The sequence below is a fragment of the Cydia amplana genome, chromosome 13 (genome assembly GCF_948474715.1).
Source record: "Cydia amplana chromosome 13, ilCydAmpl1.1, whole genome shotgun sequence".
In the NCBI taxonomy this organism is placed as follows: Eukaryota; Metazoa; Arthropoda; class Insecta; order Lepidoptera; family Tortricidae; genus Cydia; species Cydia amplana.
The window spans coordinates 8693839-8712365 of record NC_086081.1 but is presented as its reverse complement, the minus strand read 5'-3'; the positions used below and the strand labels follow the sequence as shown (position 1 = coordinate 8712365).

The following is an 18527-nucleotide window of genomic DNA, read 5'->3' as shown; positions in this document are numbered from 1 at the left end:
CAAATGACGAAGTCATTGCCGCCACAGAGGCCTATTTTAATGACTTTCCGAAATCATACTTTTTGGATGGTTTATTGAAGCTTGAATATAGGTGGAACAAGTGTATAGAGTTAAAAGGAGACTATGAAGAAAAATAAATGCATATAAACAAAAACAACTCATTATTTTTTTCATAAACGGGTACTTATCAAACAGCCCTCGTAGTTGAATTGTAGCTTTTATCATAATGAAAAAAAAAACGCTATGAAACAAGAAAAGTCTGTAGATCCACTCAACTTTATTAAAAACGACAAAGTTTCTTGAAACAAATTAAGGAAATACGAAATTGGCCGGATCGGTGTCGTAAAGACATTTTGCAGTGTAATAAGAAGCTTCGCAGATGTCCTTGTATTTTTTGGCTGAAAAGAAGTAATATTTGTTCAATAACAAAAGTTACACTTAGTCAGAATAATTAATGCTACAACTGTAATTGTAATTGTTGAAAATATTTATTTCATGACTAGACTTGAAGGGCTAGGGAAGGTGGGTTTTGAAATAACTTACCCACTCCTTTGCAATTTTCTATAGCAGCTTTTACGGGATCTTTCATTTCATTCGGGAACATCATATCGACCTGTTTCACCATGGCATCGACCGTTACTTTGTTGTTTTTTACCTAAAATATGAAGCCATTAAATAACATTAACTCTCAAAATTGAACATAAAATAATGCATCATGTGCCAAACATCATTGTATCAGTTTACGTCCAAAATCATAGGCCTTTATAAAGGCATTTTAAACTACGCAATTCATGTTTATTAAAGAAGCCTCCACTCCCGACTTTATCCGAATAGTTTTTTTTTACTTGGATATCATTTGTATAATATAGTATATGTTAAGACAGCCTTCATTAACCTCTGTGAATAATAATCGGATTTATCAATTTGCCTGTAACATATCTAAATTATAAAGTTCAAGTTTGTACAATTTGGGACTTTGCTAGAGTTTATAAAATCAGCGTCTGAATTTAAGTTTCGGACAATATTAGCTACTTACTAGAAAAGTACGAGACAAGATGTGCCATTTTTAGCGAAAGGGTATTTTTATTCATTATTTAGATTGGCTGTGTACTTACCACGCCACCAACTGAATATATGCACGCAACATAGCACATTACGTCTTTTTCTTCTAAAAACTTGCCTTGCTCTATCTTTCCAACTTGATCTGTAAACATAGATGTGTAACTTAATAAATATAAGAAAAATATACTTTAGGAACAGCGATAGGTCTGCAAGTAACGGTACTTACTACATAAGTACCTATTAGATACATACAAAAAATGTAAGATATAAAATTTTGGTGACATAACAGCGATCTTGACATATCTTTTAATTGAAAAACGCTTTTTAAAAATCAGTAACTTATACTTATGAAAGCAGAAGAATATAAATGATCGTATTAGATTCATAATTGTTACATATTTGCCGTGACTTATTTTTAAAACATGTTTTTCAATTAAAAGACACATCAAGATTGTTTACCTTTTTTCTAATGCTAAAAAAACGAACTATAGGTTCAGTTAAATCGAATCCTATACGTACCTATCAACTAGGTATGTTACTATACATGCATACCTTCTGTTACATCATGTTTTGGCATACATGTTTTCTTTAGAAGTTTTCCGGAATTTTTCAGTTGCGCTCTAGTCATCTGTAAACATGTAATATTAAATATCAATGTGAAGACCGGCATACAATTTAATGAAGGGAAGTTTGTCATAGAGCATGAACTGGCCTAGGTATTTGTATTACTTACATAATTACTTACGTCGCTCAGACAAATATAGATAGAATACTCTTTATTGGCACACCTCAGTAGTAAAAAGATACAAAAGAAAAGAACAATTGATTAAATGTAGAGGCAGACAACAGGCGGTCTTATCACTAAAGAGCGATCTCTTCCAGACAACTTTTGGGTACATACCTACTCAAAAAGGAAGAGAGCTTGTAGACGTTACCCATACATGACCTTATACCAAATTAAGAAAAAACACCTTGCCGAATTTCTTGCCGGGCTCTTCTTGAGACAGTTTTATTTCAAACTATTGCTAGTTTTCTGACATTCATGACTCCATAATAAAGTGTCTAAATTAAATAATAATAATGATCTAGACTTTGACTTGTGCCGCCCAGCTTTTCTCAAAAATAAATGACATGAAAATTTAAAAAGTTACTTACAGTTTCTGAAAAATACTTACCGCAAATGAACTCCGTATACATAGTGTGGTTATAAGAACGACAGCAAAATATTGTGGAAAACGCATTATTTTCTATAAAATTCGTCCGAAGAGTTCTACTAAATACGTTATAAAGACTTCTACTCTAACGGCGTATGCCATTTTATAAACACTTTTAAATACTTAATTATAAACCATAGTATCGAAAGGAGTGTATAGTTATTTAGATATAATTGTCGGGAATTTGAAGAAAATTAGCAGTTATTTTTATAAGTCACGCCTTGCATTGACACCCCACTTCTACTAGTTAATTCAATACTCTATTGACTAGGTACAAGTAGGTATAGGTACTAAGCAAAACAAATAAACTCAGCTTAACGCAAACTTATTTATTAATACAGCAGTCAGTAATAACAACTGATCATTTATGGGAAAACGAAATTTGATGGGTTGTCTTCGTACAAACACTTTACAGCATAAAACACTCGCTCACACTCCGTGTTGTAATTATCCTCTGAAAAACAAAATAAAATAACACTGTAGGTAGTGTAAGGTACTATTTAGGATCAGATTTAGTGCTTGTCGGCTTAAAGTGTCTGACACTGGTAAGGGAAACCTATTAAAAAATACGATTTTTTTTGATAACCATTTTAGATCGTTACACGTGTTCTCAGTTCTATTTTGCGTTGAAGTATTATTGTAGTTTTATATATTGGTGTATTTTTCGCACCACACCAAACCAGTAGTAGATTAAAGGGATTTTTTTGTTTTATGCATGTTATAACACTTAACCTATAACACTTATAAAATTTGATTCAATTTGATTAAAAAACTTATTATGAAACTTATATTTTTTTTATAGATTTAGTTTAAAAATACTTACGAACGTTAAAACATTTCGCCACAGACTTTTTCACGGCTGCCTTCATGTCCGCAGGGTAGAGAATATCGATTTGCTTTTCCACCATTTCTTTATTTAATTTCTCGTTCTTAACCTGTAACAAAATACATGAAAATTGGATCGGTAATTAAGGTAAAGTCGCGCTTTCAGCTGCCGCAACTCAAATCGTGCCATGCGCACACTCCAGGGTACGTTTGTGCAGCTAAAACTTGTATTTTAGGTAAAGAGTATGTTTCATCTTTGTTTCTCCATGTTTGGCGGTCAAGGGGTTACAATATCTAATACTTATTTTAATTTTTATCAACCAGAAACATCTGCAAACGATGCTATTAAGCTTAGAATAAATTTAAAAGTGGAAAAAATACGTGAGCGATCTTCAAGGTCATATCAAAATAAGATTAGAATCGTAACTAATTGTTAAATCAGAATCGGGCTCCAAGCTCGGCACGTGCGTATATTTGACCCATAGTTAGGTATAACTAGCGCAGTCAGTAAAACAATAGGTTTTTCCCCAAAGCACTGGTTTTGCTACATACCTATAATGTCCATGTTGTCGCGGACTCTGGTTTCTTTAAAATATCCGTAAGATATAGTTATAGTTACTTATCTTAGTACTCCTATTTAAATTTATCGTTAGACTGAGTATAGGCCCGAGATACACTTGTAAGCACTCACTGCACTACAAAATTAACTTCTTTAATTATGACTGGCTCTACTAACCGTAGACTTGTGGAAGGCACCTATTTTGGTAAAACGCGACCTTGATGTTGATTATTGACCTCTTATTTGGTATTTATCCGTATGCGGCAGTTATGTTTACATATAGAGTGAACATGTCGAAGGGAAACAGACTTGTTATTCATATTGTTACTTCAATACTTAATAATTCATTTTCACGTTATTTTGTTTAAAGAGGTAAATAAAATAACAGAGATTATTCATTTGGAACATTAAATGAATACCTACAAGTATAATATCCTATTTCTAGTTTTTGTGCCTATAGTTCGTTTTTTTTAGCATTAGAAATAAGGGCCACCCCACATCTAGCGTCTTTCGAGCGTCGGCGTCTACAACTCTATGGCCGAACGTCGACGCAACGTCATTTTCCATAGCGCTGACCACACGCCGACGCTCGAAAAACGCTAGATGTGGGGTGGCCCTAAGGTAAACAATCTTGATGTGTCTTTTAATTGAAAAACACATTTTAAAAATAAGTTACGGTAAAAATGTAACAATTATGAATCTACTACGATCTTTTATAGTCTTCTGCTTTCATAAGTAATAGTTATTGATTTTTAAAAAGTGTTTTACAATTAAAAGACATGTCAAAATCGCTTACCTTCTTTCAAGTTCTTTCTAATGCTAAAAGAAGCGAACTATAATATTGTAATACATTAGGTACCTACATGTAATATTTTCTATAACTTAACAGCGATTCTGTCCACGTAGCTTTCGATAAGTCCAACACGAACAATAACAAAAACATTAGAAGTAAGATGTCTAATACCTACTTATATTTCTACAATTGTATACCTTATTCCATTGTATTAAAACGTGGATACAACACAACAATATATTGCCACAATTTATTTTCAACTATAAAAGAAAATAAAAACTTGTTCTGATTAGTGTCGGATTATACATTCATAAAGTTTTTACCGCAATTAAGTTTGGAACGTGTTTATTCTCCATGACGTAACTAGATCTGTAAAGGTAATAAAAGTTATTTTTATAAGTCCAAAAGGCCAACTCCAAAGGTGAATCTACTAGTTTAACCTATAATTTTCGAACAAATCATAAGCAATCGGTTTTTTGTAAGTGCCTATAGTAGACGCTTCGCTAATGCTTTAATATTTTTGATATGGGAGTTAAATTAACACATACTTTCGGTTGGAATAGAGTCTTCGACGTGTTACAGACAGTGCTTTTGAATGACTCTTACTCCATTATTTTAAGTATCCACCAGGGATGTTGCGAACATCCGCATCCGCATCCGCAACCGCGGAACTTCCGCATTATTTTCAACATCCGCATCTGCATCCGCATCCGCATTAAATCGATGCGGAGCTTATGCGGATGCGAATGTCAAACAAGTCGGTACAGGAACGTCTTAGCGGCGGCGTAAGTGCTAGGTAATTTCGTCATTACCTTTAACGAAATCGTCTAGATCCAGAAAAGTCGGCCAAGTTACTGTTTATGAAATATAACGCACCTATATTCTTGCTCAAATACTAAACGTTTTGTTTTTTTTTTAATAAAAAAATACTAAAAATGTAATATTTGACGTTTTCTAAGTACCTAATCTTGACATCCGCATCCGCATCCGCATCCGCGGATGTGAGCCTTTAAATATCCGCATCCGCATCCGCGGATGTCAAAAAATCTGCATCCGCAACATCCCTGGTATCCACCTCCCACGATGCTCCCTTTTTTTCACTGATTTTTATATTCAAATGGGGGAGGATCTCTATTCAGTAGGTAAAATATATATTTTTTACATTGTATTACCTTAGAACATCATCATTTCTAAACGAATCTGTTTTTTTTAATGTTTTAAAATAACCTCCAGATTGCTCCCATGCTTTTTTTGTATTTCTTGTATATTTTAGCATCTTCTATCTCCCTTCTTATTAGAAGATGAACATAGTGCACATAGTATACACAAACCTTTATCAGAGACATTGTTCCTTACCACTTGAATAGACTTGTAGATACAAGTGACGTAGCACATTACGTTTTTTTCTTCGTAGAACACACCTTGCTCTATCCTGCCCACTTTTTCTGCAAAACAATATTTAAATCAATTAGATTTAAAAACTTTTAAAACAATATTGATACCATTTAGGGTGACTGCTATAGTTCATGGCCACTCCTGACAAATCAGAAAGAAACAAGCCAATTGAAGCCTAATTCTTAAGAGTGACCAATTACTATCTAGTGGCCAATATAACTACCTATAGCAGTCACCCTATAAATTACACCGACCTCATTTAATATCTTTAAAATCGATATTTTCGAATTCATAATTGGTCAAAACGTAGGATCCCCACCGTCCCGCTACTTCAGCTCAAAACTCCTAGAAGCGTAGTACCCTCGTTTTTAAATTCTAACATTTAGGTACCTATCCATAAAAAGTATATTTACCTAATCCAATTTTTGTTCTTACCTTCCGTTACTCCTGTTTTCGGCATACATTGTTTCTTAGTCATCGTTAATGTTTTTTTGAGCTGTTCTCGAGTCATCTGTAAATATGCTTACTCTCAATTATTTTTCAGTATACATCCCAACCCATGTAATAATTAAATCTAAGTCAACCTAGTGTAATTAAGCCAAGGTACATAACAGCGTGTAGGAAGTATAATTTTAGGTCGAATATTGCCGAAAATTACAATGTCCATCAAGATTTCAGATTTTATCTCTTTTTTACGGAAAATCGTTATTATTTCGGCTATCATGAAGATCAGTAGGTAACAAAAAAACTATTTGCATAACTGATGGATACGACATTAAGTCTAGTTTTATAATATAAGTATATGTAGATGTTTTTATACAATTAATCGAAGTAACGTATTTGTAAAAAATACAGATTAATGATATATTTATTGTCAACTCAATCTTCCATCACAATCCATAAAAGACAAATTGAAGATGAACTGTTTTTCAATAAAGTAAGTATACTTTCCTAATGTAGGTAATATTAATATTACCCATATTAATAACTTACCCCAAACGTCGTATCCGAACATATTACAGCCAACACTAAACTTAACACAGTAAAATATTTCATTTTAAATGGCACTGCACAAATTTGCACGTATCGTCACCCAAAACCAGAAGCAAAATCGTGACCAGAAAAATATTTACGGTTTTATACCCAAAAATGTAATAATACGGTACGAATCAAATTTAAAAAGACTGGTAATTCTAAAGAGGAAATTACTGGTTCGTTAAACGTTGCATACAATGTAACTGGGTATTAAACGTTTAATGCCATATCATATTAAGCCGTAAGTATGTAGTATTTTACGGGTTGACAATGTTTTGTTCAATGTTATAAAAAACACCTTTACAATTCTATTTTTGACCAATCTTATTTTGTACCTTGTTTTAGAAACATTTGGCTCAGCTCTGGCAAAACAATTTGTAGATAAGTACCTACGTTTTTGAGTTTATTTCACTTAAGGTCACATATAAAGCCTGTTTCAAAGGCAATGCTTATATTGTATATTATGTATCACAACTATAATATATCACAACATGATTTCTTAAGCTATTTAAGGAAAAACAAAGTTCGCCGGGTCAGCGTCGTACATGCATTTTGCAGTCCAATATGAGGCTTCACATATGTCTTTGTATTTCTTTGCTGTAACGAAAAAAAAACGTATAATTATTTGCCTCATAGGTACTTAAACTTTTACACATAGCAACTCGGAGCACTACAGTGATTTAAAATCTCCAAAAGCTAACCTAGGTGTCGATTCTAATCTAACAATTTATTATGGTTTGAACTAGTTACGATACGACCCAGACGATCGTCTTGGTGATTAGCGTGCATCTCCCACACGACCTTCACTTCATTTCGGATGCACCAATCAGCGTGAGCGATCATCAACGTCATATCAAAATAACGTCAAATTGTTAGATTAGAATCAGGCTCCTGCCTCCTGCCTATTGCACTGCATAGTGCTATCGAATCTAAAAAACAATGATTCGCTAATAAAATGCGATCTCTTCCAGACAAAATTTTGATAGATTTAGTTTAGTGGATCAAATCTAATTCGAGACTCCATTCGTGTCTCGTGTTTGCAAGTTCATTACTTACTCACTTAGCGTACAAAAAAGTGCTAACAGACCAAAAGTTAAAAAGTATGATAGTTTCTAACTTCGGGTTCTGGCATACAACCGGTCCCGAAATGTTCTGGCACATTTATTACACCACAGTTAAATTCCGGATACGGGAAATATAAATTAGAAATTAGATCTGTGTATCACCACCGTATCTACATAACTCCAAAGAATGGGGAGGTACTCACAAACGTCCTTGCATTTTTCAGCCATAGCCTTGACAGCGACCCGCATGTCAGCCGGGAACATCATGTCTACCTGCTTGAGTACAGCTTCATGGCTTAGTTTATTATTTTTTATCTGCAATAAAATATAATTGGCAATAGTTCTTATTAACAATATAAAATTTATAATTTTAGTACCTAAGATTTCACGTAACGTGCTACACCATACGTATAATTATAATTGGACTTATATACCTAATTAATTAATGGGTTTTACAACTCGTAGTTTGTTGTGCCGAAAAGGCAGTTTTTTATTTTAATATAAAAATCATACTTACTACTTGAGTCATAGTGTAGACACATGCGATGTAGCACATAACATTTCTTTCTTCTATAAATTTTCCCTGCTCTATTGAACCGACCATCTCTGAAATCAAAAATGAGTTCCGTACAAAGTCCCCTGTCACATTTCCTTTCATTTCATTTGTACTGAACACGACAACCTGTATATTTGTAGGTACAGTCAAATAATGTACCTTCTAAATGTAATATAAAAAATTATAGTTCTGCACTGTGTGCAATATGGCCAAAATTAAAATAGATAATTAAAATATAAACCGTGTGAATGCCTCGAATTTACAAATATTATACAGGGTGATTCATGAGACGTGAGCAGGACTAATCCTGCACACTCAGTAACTGATAATTGATCGATCACCGTCGTATTTAGATGAAACAACCACACTTTTTCCTATTTTTTTACTTTTTGGTGAGGGCAAATTTAATTCTCTACAATCATGGTCACCCTACAAGACCTAATTAATAAACATAAAACCACTTTAACCGTAATGACAGCATTTTGATTACGAAGAAAATTAACTGTCAAACTTGAGTGAGATACGAGTTTTTAAAAGTAACCAGACCGTGATGACAGTGATGACATTCAATTTGACACAGAATATCGGTAGTTTAGTATTCTAATTTTAGGGTGACCATGCATGTCGTAAATAATTTAATAATTTTTTTTTTCAACACGGACTAGAAAATTAACGTTAACCTCACTAATAGTGATACGAAACAGTTGCTTATAATTTACGAAATGCGCAGTGTTAGTCCTGCTCACGTCTCCTGAATCATCCTGTATAAAATAAGTTAGCATAGCACTATGTCGCTTGTCGCTCCTTGAGAACCACGGTGTCGTTGTACGAATTGGTTTCTCAAAATTCAACCTTTGAAAAACCGAACAACGTCACTGTTTGAATGGTTTTTAATTTTGTATATATAGTTTGATATAGTGCCACTATGGTTCTCAAGGAACGAACGAAAATATTTGTTACATGGGGTAACAAAATTTAATAACGAGTGTACTGAAAATAATAATATAGGTATTGTTAATGTACCTTCAGTTACGTCATTTTTTGGGATGCAGGATTTTTTCATCATTTTTCCTGAATTTTTCAGCTGTTGTCTTGTCATCTGCATTATAAATTTATAAATTTAAAATAATAGGTAATAAAAAATAATATAAGTACCTACTTGCTTGTAAAGTATAATTGAATATGAGACTTTATAGATCCCGACCAGCCTAAGTTTTCATGCCAAGTGCAACGTCAAGTAGATGTTGTTTTTTTATACCACTTTCATTAAGAAGAATTTTGTTATAATTTCCAACAAAACGGTTTATCTGTGCTGGCCGTACTTTGCGGTTTTTGAACGCAAAAGAGTTTATCGCATATGTGAGTAGAAAAACTTACATTTTAACTAAAAATTTATATCAATAAAATATTTCACTACTTATTTAAACTTTTGATAAGATAATGGGTGTCCATAAAAAGTGCGATATGACAAAGTAATTATGGTAAATTGGTTTATTTACATTATTGCCATTTCTAATGTAGGTACTCCGCTTTACGAATAAGTATGTTGGTATTGATTGTTGTAATTTTCTCTACAATATGTATGTTTGGTAATGTGTTTCATCAATGCGCATTTTTATCTTGTGTAGCAGTTAAAAAAAAAATCTAAATTATTTATTTCATGTGATTTACACACATAGCTATATACAATAATAAACATACAAGAATTACACATAAACACAACATATACACATTAGAATTGACATATAGATATAAGTAATACAGTGGTAGCCAAACTCTCAATTTTTGCTACCACTGTATCACACTTGTAGGGGAATGTAGTCCCTCACAGTGGAGTATTATGGGACAGTCTGGTTTCTCCGCTATCATTCTCAAGATGGTCATGGTTTAGCCATCGGTTTTAAATTTTAGAAATTCAGCTCACTTCACTATACAACACAACTATTGTAATTTATAAACTACGGCGGATTGATCTATAGTAATTAATATTAGCAAACCTAATTTGAATACATTTTATTCATCGTAGACATACCTAAATAATAATAAACGCTCTGGAATATCTCCAGTGCCTACACAATGAATCACAGTCTACAAAAACTAAATAGTAATTTATATTCACATCAGCTTACCGCGTAAGTAACATTGAACAGCAAAAAACATGTTAAGATCGTTAAAAAAAAACACATCAACTCAAATGCTTGCCTATTCATTTTGAACAAACAATACTTGAAAGAAATATGCTTCGTTGCTATTTATATGAAGTTCTTTGCGTTGTCTGTCGTGTTGTGATGGAGTGATAACAGGGGAGAGTGTTGGATAAAACATTGCCTATTACTGTCCCATTGGACTATACTTATGGAATCATGAACGCGCCATAAGTGATATAATAATAGCTTGTTTATGCCTATTAGATATGCCTTATCTTTTTATTAACTAAGTACCTCAGACTTGCTACCAGACGTATGACGTATAGGTGCAAAAATTATGCGATTTTATTTAGGTACCTGGTTGGTATAAGAGTTGAACAAAAAATGCTACGTTTACGTAAAAAGGAAACGTTATTGTCATTTCAACAGTCCTAAACCAAGGAATATGTCCCAACCCGTTGGAACTAACGCATTTAAAAAAAAATCTTATTTATGCCGACATTATTGATGTCACGGCACTTAAGGGTTAATACAATCCAATTTTGTTTTTAAAACCTGGGGGCCTAGCCAACTGTTAATAGAAAACACCAACCGAAACTTAATGTTTGGAAATCGACACTAGACTTTTCGTAGCACCTGAGGGCCTACGGCGAACCACGTTCGAAGTGTTGCCTCTCTGTCGCACTTGTAAATTCGTACGTAAGTGTGACATGACAGGGAGGCAACACGTCGAACGTGGTTCGCGGTAGGCCCTCTGGCATCCCGATACATGTTTTATTTTCGTTTGGCGTTTGTCGATGTACGGTTGTACCTAATCTTGGCAAGGCCCGTTGCGCAGGGCTATAACCGCGAAAATCGAAGTTCGTCAATTGCGGTCATTTTTCTCTGTCACCCTAATTACGTCTTAATGAGAGTAAAAGAGAAAGATCCCCGCATTTTGCGAATTTCCGTTTTTACGGTAGGCCCGCTGAATCCATCCACGCTAAATGCCCCGCCAAGTTGTACGTGTCGTATGGGGCATTTAAAAGTTTGTATCTCATTCAAAGACCTAATCAAAAAAATAAAGTATAAGTAGATAAGTAACAACAACCAAAAATCTCTGCAACGTGGTTACTAAATTTAATTAGGCGTCCTAAAACAGTTCTAGGCCTATACAGTTTTCATTTATTTAGAAAATAAAACCAAAGTTTACGTAAGTAATAATAATTAAGTAGGTATAGGTCCGAGATGAGAAGCAATGGACGAGGAAGTGCGAAGTAACACGTCTTAATTACTTAACCATTGGTTTAATTCACAGTGTGAATAGGGTGACAAACATAGCGTGACAAAAAAAAGTATTAATACAAATTTAATTAAAAACCTTTTATCAAAGGACTTTTAACATAATGATGGACCTAATATCATTTTATTTACTATATGTATAGCTGGTCAAGTAGATCTTGTCAGTAGAAAAAGGCGGCAAATTTGACAAATGTAGGCACGAAGGGATATCGTCCCATAGAAAATTTGAATTTCGCGCCTTTTTTTACTGACAAGATTTCTAATAAGTAAATTCCTTTTTCTCCTTGACATGTCTCTGTTTGGCCCGATGGTTGACTGGTAGAGAATGCCATTAGGCATTAAGTCCACCATTTGTACATTATTTTTGTGTATTGTGCAATAAAGTTTAAATAAATAAATAAGATTTGCTTGACCTAAGTAAATTATTTTATTTATGTTACTTGTTAGTGTGTAGAATGCAGAACGATTTCCGGGTTACTAAAAGATGCACCCAGAAAGTGGGTATTTTATCACGGGGGTGTTTACTGGCCATTACGGGGTCAAAGGAATTCTGGCCACGATGGGACACTCTGACATCACCGATTGTCGTATGTGTGACGAAGAGGAAGAGACAGTGAAACACTTAATGTGTGAATGTCACGCCCTCGCCAGACAAATAATGAAGGACTTTGGAGCAGGATATCTGGAACCAAAGGACTTTAAAACGCTACCCATGAGCTCCATCATCCGACACATGGATATGGTGGGAAAAGCTCATGAGTAGTTGACGGATCTTCTCTAGGGGGTAATTGCACAAAAGATCCCTAGTGGGTCGAAGTGTATCCGCCCCGAAAACAATAAGATAAGATAAGATAAGATCACTCGGTATATGTAGTTATGTACCTACCTAAACCTATATACAAGTATAATCCGAAGTTTAAGCTAAATCATGGTCACACCTTGATTAAGTGCTTTGTGTCTCATCACTGCACTGCACAATTATCAAAAGTCATTATGAAGCGCACAAACTCGGTGCAAGTTTCCAGAAATTCGTCATGTCAGTCTTGTCTAGAGTCCCAAGTAATAAGGAACTATGATGCTAATCTTGATCGCCAAATTTCTTATTTTAATAACATGTTGTGATGCGGTGAGCAAGTTGTTTGTTACTCTGTCATCTTCAAAATACATTCAACTATCTATTTATAGTTATTTTTTCTCTGCGTAGCTAAATATGTGTACATTTTGTGCACCTATATCCTTCTGTACCTCTCTTAATTGTCTAACGTCCGCAAACCTTAACTTACAAGGAATATCAGAATCTGAAATAGTGGCAGATATTAAAGGTCTTTAGTATTTTATTACTTAGGTACATCATCTGGTATTTTATTACCAGTTAATCAACATCAGCTTTTTTTAAATGCCCCTCTTCTGGACACTGCGCGGAAAATCCTTATAGATCAAAGTCACTTTTTGGCTCATTCCTAAAGCATATTTATATACGTAGTTCACATTAAAACTGTAAAGCGAGGCAAAATATAAACGAAGCACTGCGAGGTCTTCTGCTAAATTAAGTGTTTTTTCTCCATCAGATGACCATGAAGCAGATAAAAGCTACCGGGAAAACTATACGAAAAACATGTCAACCAAAAAACAACGTGGCAGATGGTGAGTTTATAGTGCGTCAAGGAAATCTTGTCAGTAGCAATGTACTGCAAATTAAAGTAGGGTAACACCATGTAACACTCAAAGAACAGAATTGCGCTAAGAAAAGCAGCAATGTACATCGAACCAAAACGTTTATTTTTCCGCCCTTCATACGTCAGTTCGAGTGAATTATCATAACCTCAAATTTTAGTAATGTTTACCGTCAACGAGCATGATTGTACATTGTAGGCACCTTAGCTTTGCTTGAGGTCATGCATAATCTTGGTATTTAATGGTGACAGCAGAAATTTCTCTTGAAATAGAAACGACTCAGAATGTAAACAATAAGATGATGGCTGTCATTCCATTGGCCACATTCCACAGATAACACACAGATGACACGCGATTTTGGAATTATTCGAACACAGTGTTGCTAACCCGCGATTTTTCAAATTTGCCGCCTTTTACTACTGACAAGATTTGGTTGATCCAGTATAGGCAACATACTATTAGTACATCTAAAGTATAGTGCCTAGGCGATTTCTTAACAAAGTTCTTAAAAAACCGGCCAATTGCGAGTCGGACTCGCGCACGATGGGTTTCTGCACCATTACGCAAAAAACGGCAAAAAATTGTTGTAGTATTTTTTCTTATAGCGGCAACTGAAATACATCGTCTGTGAAAATTTCAACAGTCTCAGGTGACAGACAGACGGACAAACGGACGGACAGCGGAGTCTTAGTAATAGGGTCCCGTTTTTACCCTTTGGGTACAGTACAGTACCCTAAATATGATCGACAAAAAATCATGAATTTTAAAAACCCAAGCTGTTTAGCTTTTTAAAGGGTTTCAATTTATTTTTAAATGCCCTACTACTTAAGAGGGGTGAAGATGAATGGTTTACCATTGATTTGAAAAATTTTTTTTTTTCAGAAAAAATTGATCCTCTAGCCAAAGGGGAGTTTATCGCGGAGAAAGAAGTTATGTGTTACATGGCTTGTGTTATGAAAATGGCTGGCACCGTAAGTTAAGAACAACTTTTTACACTAATAGGTACACACACCAATTTGTTATTTTAATTGTTATACCAATAAATCGTTTGAACTTGACACAGGCGGAAATCAAGTATGTACTGTGCATATAGGGTAATTCGCCTATAACTGGCCGCCCTAAACTAAAAATAAATTATATTCACCTATAAACAGAATTTATTTTAGTATAAGGTTTCAATAACTGGCTTGCTTTCAATAAATGGCCACTTTAAACTAAAATGAATTCTATTTATAGGTGAATAGAATTCTTTTTAGGTTTGGGGTGGCCACTTACTAAAAGTGGCCAGTTACCCTATTATGTTAATAGTAACGGAGAAAAAAATGGCATGTCGAACCCTGGGCTCCAAAGCAGTAGGTACCTAGAATGTAGGTTCAGTTAAGATAAACGCTAAGCTCATCTTAGAGCGCTGCTTAAAGATATAGGTAGCTAGGTACATTTCTCTATTTCGGCTCGAGACTTTCTAAAGTCTAGTTATGGTTCATCAGTCACTACACATTCTACACAATGCTCGTTACAGGTCAAAAATGGAAAATTGAGCTACGATGCCGCGATAAAGCAGGCAGACATGCTCTTACCGGAGGAAATCAAAGAGCCCGCGAAGGCGGCTTTGACTGCGTGCAAGAAAGTTCGTAAGTAACATAATATATTACATAATATATATGAAGTCGCGGCCACTAATAAAACTGTAGATAGGTACAGATGTAGTGCATAATTCTTTTCCATCGTATTTTTACGGAGATGCGATGGAAAACAGTTATGATCTACATCTGTACCTACATATATTTATTTTTATTGTCGTTAGTACGCTTCAGTGTAACATAGCTTGGGAAAACGGAACTCTTAGGTTCTTAACTTCATAATACAGCCCCATCCTGCAGTAAGCATGGATCTTGGGATTAGAAACAAACTTGGTGCTTAAGCCTTAAAGAAAAAGGAAGTAGGTACCTACTTAGAAAAAAGTCAACAAGTGCTCTTAAAACATTGACCCACGTGACTTGCGTTTATAAATAAATACCTACCGCTACATATTATATGCAGTATGCTCTTGAGATATAATCGTTCCGACGTTTTTTGTTTCGCATAAATTGTGACTCCCCCCACCCCTTGTCACATTTTTTGACCCCCTCCCTGCCCCCAAAACATGTGACGTAATGAATGGATGAGCCCTTGTCCGTCTGTAGTCAAATCCTACAAGTTAGGTACATTTGACCAACTTCCCGGTTTCCGATGAAGCTGAGAAGTCGAGTGACAATGAAATATAATAGTACCATCGAGCTGATCTGATGATGGAGACAGGACGTGGCCATAGGAACTCTGTGATGAATCAACGCAACCTAATTAGGTTTAGGGTTTTTAAAATTGTCTCGATGAGTATTTAGTTGCCTGTGGTAAAAAAGTACAGTCAGCATAAGTATTTAAGCTTGTACCAAAAATCAAAGTTTTGCCAAAAAAATATTTCTCGTATATACCTAACCAAGTATTAATAGTTAATAAATATGTACCTACTCCTTTTTCAGCGGACGGCTACAAAGATATCTGCGAAGCTGCATTTCACGTAACAAAATGTGTTTACAACCACAATCCTGACATATTTTTCTTTCCTTAATAAATTTTCGTGTAAGTAGTGGCTAAAAGTGATTTTTATTTTTATTTTTCGGCATGATAATTCCTTTTTCTCCTTGCACCAACTTTACATGTCTCTGTTTGGCCCGATGGTTGACTGGTAGAGAATGCCATTAGGCATTAAGTCCGCCATTTGTACATTGTTTTTGTGTATTGTGCAATATAGTTTAATTAAATAAATAAATAAATAACTTGTAAGTTTGACAAGCCTTTTCCGTCAATAGAAAAAGGCAGCAAAGGCCATGGCAGGATAAAGTGAATCTGCCCCCAGCGAGTTTTGGCTTGTAATTTTTTTCGATGAAGTTTCGATGGCTTTGTATTGGTAACAGATATGCAAAATTTGAGCCCCCAAAAGTTTAAATAGTTAAAAAAAAAACAAACGAAATATGATCTTTTTGCAATATTTTTTTTTCTAGCCAGCCGATTTTGACGTGCGTCACGTTTAATCATTAATTATAGGATATAGCTGGTCAAGCAAATCTTGACAGTAAAAAAAGGCGCGAAATTCAAATTTTCTATAGGACGATATCCCTACGCGCCTACATTTTTCAAATTTGCCGCCTGTTTCTACTGACAAGATCTGCTTGACCAGCTATAGCAATATATATATATATATTATTATATATATATATATATATATTGCCATACAAAAAAGAAAAAAAATACAATTACTTTTTCAAAAAAATGTTTTTATTAATTACTTTCACGTCACCGACACCTCCAAATTTTTCACCAAAGCTAGCCTCTTTAATAAGTTACAAAATAAATGCGTTTACTTAATTTTATCTGTGGTAGAAAAAGGTGTTTTTATTAATTGAATACATCACTATACATTTTCTATAGGTACGCTCGTCAAAACTACTTGATTAAAAAATCTTTATAAAAACGTGCATTTTTTTTAATATAAACTTTTGGGGGCTCCAATTTTGCATACTTGTTACCAATACAAAGCCACATCATCGAAAAAAATTACAAGCCAAAACTCGCTGGGGGCAGATTCACTTAGCTTATCCTGCCATGGCCTTTAAAATATATGTAGGCACGAAGGGTTGTCCTCCCCATATTTTTATTTAATTTCGCGCCTTTTTTTACTGAAAAAGTAGGTTTGCCAGAGTATGCCTATTAATTTTGATGATGTTTTCTCAACTCATCATGGATTTACGAACTGCATACATAGATACTTGTAGGTAGGTAATCAAATCAGACAATCATGAAATAGTAGGTCATCATCATCATCTTCCTCGCGTTGTCCCGGCATTTTGCCACGGCTCATGGGAGCCTGGGGTCCGCTTGGCGACTAATCACAGTAATTGGCGTGGGCACTAGTTTTTACGAAAGCGATTGCCATCTGACCTTCCAACCCAGAGGGTAAACTAGGCCCGTATTGGGATTAGTCCGGTTTCCTCACGATGTTTTCCTTCACCGAAAAGCGACTGGTAAATATCAAATGATATTTCGTACATAAGTTCCGAAAAACTCATTGGTACGAGCCGGGGTTCGAACCCGCGACCTCCGGATTGCAAGTCGCACGCTCTTACCGCTAGGCCACCAGCGCTTTCATTCATAGTAGGTATGTAGGCAATATTTATAAATTATACCCCGTCGTAAGTACGAGTATATACCAAGTTAATAAAAAACACAACGAATGTAATATGGAAAATAGATAGTAATCAAGTACCATCATTATACAAATTGCCAGTGCAAAGCTAACGATTCGGAACTAATGTCAAAGCAACGACAATCATGCGTGAGAGGAAGGTCACTGGAGTTTCGGAAACTAATTGTACACTCGGCACCAATTATTAATATAGTGTGTCAAAGGTCTGTTTGATTTCAAACATAGACAGAGAGAATCATACTATCTTTGTCTTACACTAGTACTAGCACCCAAAAGAAAAGGATGAGTATAGTTTTTTTTGTTCCTATTTACTGACAAGATTTGGTTGACCCAGTTATATTCACTATTGTTTAGTCCCTAAGCACTTTTTTAAACGTGAGCGAACACAATCAATGACACTATGAAGAATTAAAAAAAAGACTTAGTATACTTGACTTATTATTCGATTGAAAAATTATTACTGTAATGTACTACTTACATTTTTTTTTAATTTAGATACTAAGCAATAATATGTTTTGTAAAGTAATTTAAAGTGTAATGTTGTTCCAATTTAGTTTAACATAACAACTGTAATGTGTACCATGAATTGCAATGAATACTTAAATGAAATTAAACTTACTTTAAAATTTTAAAAGTGTTCCAAAAAGGATAAAACACACTTCTGCAAGCAGTGAGGGAG

General features: G+C 34.6%; 3 protein-coding genes across 4 annotated transcripts; 1 reads left to right on the top strand and 2 right to left on the bottom strand.

Moving 5' to 3' along the window:
• Positions 1-260: 260 nt before the first annotated feature.
• On the bottom strand, positions 261-6374 carry LOC134653709 (uncharacterized). Its single transcript, XM_063509101.1, has 9 exons — positions 6284-6374; positions 5810-5898; positions 3100-3211; positions 2654-2730; positions 2238-2309; positions 1615-1690; positions 1116-1204; positions 544-655; positions 261-398 (listed from the first exon to the last, which is right to left on the bottom strand). The coding sequence occupies exons 1-9, from the start codon at positions 6357-6359 to the stop codon at positions 310-312; spliced, it is 792 nt and encodes a 263-aa protein (XP_063365171.1). The 5' UTR covers positions 6360-6374; the 3' UTR covers positions 261-309.
• Positions 6375-7317: 943 nt separating this feature from the next.
• Positions 7318-10790, bottom strand: LOC134653480 (general odorant-binding protein lush). The gene is made up of 5 exons (XM_063508849.1): positions 10633-10790; positions 9527-9602; positions 8465-8553; positions 8151-8262; positions 7318-7480 (listed from the first exon to the last, which is right to left on the bottom strand). Exons 1-5 carry the CDS (start codon positions 10711-10713, stop codon positions 7392-7394), a joined length of 447 nt encoding a protein of 148 aa, XP_063364919.1. The 5' UTR covers positions 10714-10790; the 3' UTR covers positions 7318-7391.
• Positions 10791-12899: 2109 nt separating this feature from the next.
• Positions 12900-16237, top strand: LOC134653481 (general odorant-binding protein 72-like). Of its 2 annotated transcripts, none has more exons than XM_063508850.1 (5): positions 12900-13057; positions 13500-13575; positions 14488-14576; positions 15125-15236; positions 16125-16237. In XM_063508850.1, the coding sequence occupies exons 1-5, from the start codon at positions 13004-13006 to the stop codon at positions 16211-16213; spliced, it is 420 nt and encodes a 139-aa protein (XP_063364920.1). In that variant the 5' UTR covers positions 12900-13003; the 3' UTR covers positions 16214-16237. The 2 variants fall into 2 exon arrangements, with proteins under 2 accessions (XP_063364920.1, XP_063364921.1); XM_063508851.1 differs by having other exon boundaries at positions 13041-13065.
• Positions 16238-18527: the final 2290 nt, after the last annotated feature.

Coding starts and splice junctions, on each gene's coding strand:
- LOC134653480 (XM_063508849.1), bottom strand. CDS start 10,713: ATGAATAGGCAAGCATTTGAGTTGATGTGTTTTTTTTTAACGATCTTA. Junction 8,263..8,464: donor TCTACACTATGACTCAAGTA/GTAAGTATGATT, acceptor ATTTTATTGCAG/ATAAAAAATAATAAACTAAG. Junction 7,481..8,150: donor TGAAAAATGCAAGGACGTTT/GTGAGTACCTCC, acceptor TTTTCGTTACAG/CAAAGAAATACAAAGACATA.
- LOC134653709 (XM_063509101.1), bottom strand. CDS start 6,359: ATGACTCGAGAACAGCTCAAAAAAACATTAACGATGACTAAGAAACAA. Junction 1,205..1,614: donor AAAACATGATGTAACAGAAG/GTATGCATGTAT, acceptor CTATGTTTACAG/ATCAAGTTGGAAAGATAGAG. Junction 656..1,115: donor TATATTCAGTTGGTGGCGTG/GTAAGTACACAG, acceptor TTCATATTTTAG/GTAAAAAACAACAAAGTAAC.
- LOC134653481 (XM_063508850.1), top strand. CDS start 13,004: ATGATGCTAATCTTGATCGCCAAATTTCTTATTTTAATAACATGTTGT. Junction 13,058..13,499: donor TAATAACATGTTGTGATGCG/GTGAGCAAGTTG, acceptor TTTCTCCATCAG/ATGACCATGAAGCAGATAAA. Junction 14,577..15,124: donor TTATGAAAATGGCTGGCACC/GTAAGTTAAGAA, acceptor TGCTCGTTACAG/GTCAAAAATGGAAAATTGAG.